The following is a 4,188-nucleotide window of genomic DNA, read 5'->3' on the forward strand; positions in this document are numbered from 1 at the left end:
GGGCCCGACGCGACGGCCGCGCGAGGCTCTCGCGAGACCCGGTCGGCTCAAAGCGCGCGCGCTCGCCCACCCTCCCGGAGGGTGGGGGTGGTGCGATTGGTCGGCTGGGAAGGCTAATCCCGGTAGTCGTTCCGTCATTTCCGTCTGAAGTGCGCAGGCCGGAAGCGCTGCTTTGGTAAGCGGCGCGCGGGCGGTGGACGTGCCTCGCTGGGTGGGTGGCTCCGCCCCTGGAGCGCGGCGTGGGCGGGGGGCAGCAGGTGCGTCCGCCTCTGTGGCGACCTGCGGGGGGGGGGGGGGTCGAGCGTGGGGGCAAGCTAAGCAGGGCCGGGCGGGTTCGGAGCGCGGATGGGAGACCACAGGTGGAGGACGTGCTTGGGGCGAGTGCTAAAACCTGCTTGCGAGGCCCGGACCCTGGGGGTTCAGATAAACCGGTCCCGAACGCGGGGCTGGCTCCTGCTGGCCACCCTTAACACTGCCGGAGGGTTGGGGCCTCCTCGAGGGGTTTGGCCCCGCGGGAGCGGATCGAGGCCTGTGGCCCTGGGTCCAGCCCAGCTGCAGCCCCTCTCGGCCTCGAAACGAAATCTGGCGTCTTCTGTGTCCTCCAAAGGGAGCGGTGGGTCGAGTTCACTGTACAAAATACCTGCCCGCTCCTGTGCTGTGTTTCTGAAGGTGCTGTAACTGCAAAATGGTGATGTTCTGCTTGCACAGTGTAGGTGTTAACTGGGAACCCTGACAGTGTTGGTAACATCCAAAAGGAAAAACATATGCTTCTTGACTTCTGCTGTTCAACAGTGAAACAATGAAAAAAAAATCAAGAATAACTTTTGTGTTTAAGATGGAAAAAATATGAAAGAATGTGGAAAGAATCATGATAGCAGCAGCAGGAGAGGAAGAAATTAAATATTGTGTGTCTGGTTGCTACAGGTGCTAGCCGAAAATGAGTGAAGGTAAACATTTAGATGAGGAAGATGACAGCGAGCAGTTGTCGGATTTTACGGAGAACTTTAACCAACTTGAATTGCTGGAAACGCACAGGCATTTGATTCCTGTAGGAACTCAGAGTTGTTGGTCAGGACAGTCTGAAGACGAAGAAGATGAACAAGAAAAAAGTGAGGAATGGTATGAAATGCAAGAAAAAAAAATGGAAAAAAATCCAGAGAAATTGCTACTCTGGGCGGCTGAAAACAACCGGGTAAGATGTTCATTTTCCTTGTATGCATCACTGACAATAATGTTATCTTGAATAGGTATCTATAACTTCTTCCATGAACAAAAGCCTTACATATACTTTATTTTATATCTCTGAACTGTTTTTGTCAAGGTTTTGCAAGCCACTCCGTGTAAAATATCGCTGTTTGTAGTACACCCACCCATCCACCCACTCCTGGGTAAATTAGTTTTCAGAACAAAAGCTCTGATTGTAGTTCCAGTAATAGCACTGTTCTTAAACTGCTATAAACTGAAAGCATGCAAGATTCTTTCCTCACAGAGAGTAAGCCTTTTAATTGGGGTGAAAGGGGTGAATCTAAAATCTTCTTTTTCTCCAAAGCTACATGTCCAGGGAATTCAGTGTCTGTTTTCCTTTTTAGTGCAAAAAGGATTTTTATTCTTCAAAGTGGGGGAGAAAAGACCAAAATTCCTGTTATGTAGCTTATTACACCCTTATGTACATTCCTTTTCATTAGTTTTCTGTTTAATACAAACAAGATCCATTTACAATTTTGTGGAGGTATTAATTTCTATATAGTTATTTGGGAGAGGATTCAAGGCAAAGGCACTCCTAAGGCACTATAACTAAATGCTAAAAACTAGTGGGGGGGGCGGGGGGTTGAACTATGGCTGTGTATTTTTGTACCAGACTGTTGATGCTTTATCTCTAAAAGAACCAGTGACAAAAAATAGTTTTATTTTTAAATTTCACATTGCACATAAGCTTTTTGGAGACTAACAGCAACTTACTTTTTGTAGTACTTTTTGTAGTACTTTTTTTAGAACACAACAATAAAAGCCATACATCTCACTTGCAGAGTTTCATATTAAATTATCTGTTTTCCTTACATAGCTGAGTACGGTGCGAAGGCTTCTTTCCCAAAAGCTAGCTCCAGTTAATGCTCGTGATGAAGATCAATACACTCCTCTCCATCGAGCTGCCTACAGTGGGCATTTGGACATTGCACATGAATTGGTTGCCCAAGGGGCAGATGTTCATGCGGTGACAGTGGATGGCTGGACACCTCTGCACAGTGCTTGTAAGTGGAACAATACGAAAGTGGCCTCATTCTTACTTCAGCAGGGTGCAGACATCAATGCTCAGACAAATGGATTGCTGACACCGTTGCATATTGCTGCAGGAAACAAAAATAGTAAACAAACCCTTCTACTTTTGCTGATGAATCGCTACGTGAAACCAGACCTGAAAAATAACTTGGATGAAACTGCCCTTGACATTGCTAGGAGGACTGATATATACCACTACCTTTTTGAAATAGTAGAAGACTGCATAAATTGTGTGTCAAATTCTTAAAAGTTGTAATTAAGCTTGTGAATATGAGTTTTACTTCCTCTTGATTGTAATACAGGACTGTGTATGCTCAGCAGTGGTGGTCTGTCCGTTCTTATCAAAGACTTAATCGGAGATACTTTAGTATTCTTATAAATCAAAATATTAGGTTTCTTTGCAATTCAGCTACAGTGGGCTAATACTCTGAAGCATGGCCACTGTTACTGAAGGTACTCAGAAAGTTTCAGTGAATTCAGTAGTTTCAGTGAGTCTTCACTTAACTAGTGCAAATTTGGAGGGACCTACTGTAATTAGTCCCAAACAGTAATGTCTTTCAAAGCGGGAGGGAAAACTGGAATATTTACCTTATGTGAAAAAGTTCTGGCTTGGTTATGCCATCTTTATTAAAGCTCATTTGAAACTTATTGAGAAATTAAAGACTGCATGAAAGCTCAGGATGAATGTAACTTATTTGGGGGATACACAGAATGTTTGGTGATCCTCGTATAAAGCTTGTTATGAAATATTTAACAGTAAATGTTATGTTGTCATATTTTAATTGAAAGCTCAATAATGAATGCAATTGCCTGTTCATAATCAAAAGCATTATTCATAGAATGCTAAAGTAGTTTCAGTTTATTTTTCCTGGTACTTTAGAGAAAGTAATTTTCTTGAAAAGATCCTGTTTGCTTTTCTTTGCAAATTACTTGAGTGAAGTTTTACTGCCATGGATATGGCATTGGCTGGAACAAGTGAACCTTAACTGTGTGAAGATAAGCAGTCAACATACTATTGTGTTTGATTTAGTTATAACTAACTTAGTGCAGGACACAATCAACTGTGTTTCTGCTCCATTTTTGAATCCCTAGAGAGAATCTCTTATTCCAACTCAAATACTAGGACACCAGCATGCTTTAAAAACTTCACATTTTCCTCAAAATTCCCTAATTTCCAGACAATTCTGTTCTCTTCATTTCCTTACATGATGCATTTTTAATTCATGATAGCTAGCATTGCTAACTCTAGGCACTCAGATGTGAGCTGGGCTTCCAAAAGTCCTGACATTGATTTGACTGCCATTATTTAACCAATCTTGAGATGTATTATTTTTTATTTTACAATTGTGAGTCCTTTAGCATGCAGCTGAAGGCAGGCTTTTATCTGCAGTCATGCAAGCTAGGACCTCACTTGTTTACAATGAAAGCTAGGACCCTTAGGTATTCTCATGACTCTGAGTTCAAGGACTTTAATGAATAGGCTAAGTTCACCCAAAGATTTGCAGAAAAAAAATCAGAAGTGTTGATAATACTGTATGTTCCTTTTTTTCCACTTTGCCCAATGACTAACACTATGGAATAAATATATCCAAACTGTTAGACTCTGAGCAAGCTTCTCTCATAGCTGTCTAAAGAGATACCTCTTAACTTGAACAGCATACTGCAATTTCAGCTGATCCTGCCTTTACACAGCTATAGCTAGCTAATCACAGGACTGTGTCACAATTACTTGAGGGGTGCACTTTTGTCACCCAGGATCCTGATCAGCAACTGTCTATTACTAAAATGGGTTCTGTCATTCCTGCTAGCATTAGTGTTCCCCTGAGGTGTGTATTCTGCAATCTTAGTTCCAAGTACTCCATTTGGTTTAACTTAGCAGGAAATCTTTAGGTAATGCTATATCAGCATTAC

At 42.5% G+C, this 4,188-nt stretch overlaps 1 protein-coding gene across 3 annotated transcripts; it reads left to right on the plus strand.

The window, feature by feature from the left end:
• The first annotated feature begins 113 nt into the window (after positions 1-113).
• Positions 114-3,876, plus strand: ANKRD49 (ankyrin repeat domain 49). Of its 3 annotated transcripts, none has more exons than XM_067289622.1 (3): positions 114-175; positions 925-1,192; positions 2,063-3,876. In XM_067289622.1, exons 2-3 carry the CDS (start codon positions 938-940, stop codon positions 2,522-2,524), a joined length of 717 nt encoding a protein of 238 aa, XP_067145723.1. In that variant the 5' UTR covers positions 114-175; positions 925-937; the 3' UTR covers positions 2,525-3,876. The 3 variants fall into 3 exon arrangements, with proteins under 3 accessions (XP_067145723.1, XP_067145726.1, XP_067145730.1); XM_067289625.1 differs by lacking the exon at positions 114-175 and adding an exon at positions 194-211; XM_067289629.1 differs by lacking the exon at positions 114-175 and adding an exon at positions 241-257.
• The last annotated feature ends 312 nt before the right edge of the window (positions 3,877-4,188 follow it).

This window comes from Apteryx mantelli, chromosome 1 (genome assembly GCF_036417845.1).
Source record: "Apteryx mantelli isolate bAptMan1 chromosome 1, bAptMan1.hap1, whole genome shotgun sequence".
NCBI lineage: Eukaryota > Metazoa > Chordata > Aves > Apterygiformes > Apterygidae > Apteryx > Apteryx mantelli.

Coding starts and splice junctions, on each gene's coding strand:
- ANKRD49 (XM_067289622.1), top strand. CDS start 938: ATGAGTGAAGGTAAACATTTAGATGAGGAAGATGACAGCGAGCAGTTG. Junction 1,193..2,062: donor GGGCGGCTGAAAACAACCGG/GTAAGATGTTCA, acceptor TTCCTTACATAG/CTGAGTACGGTGCGAAGGCT.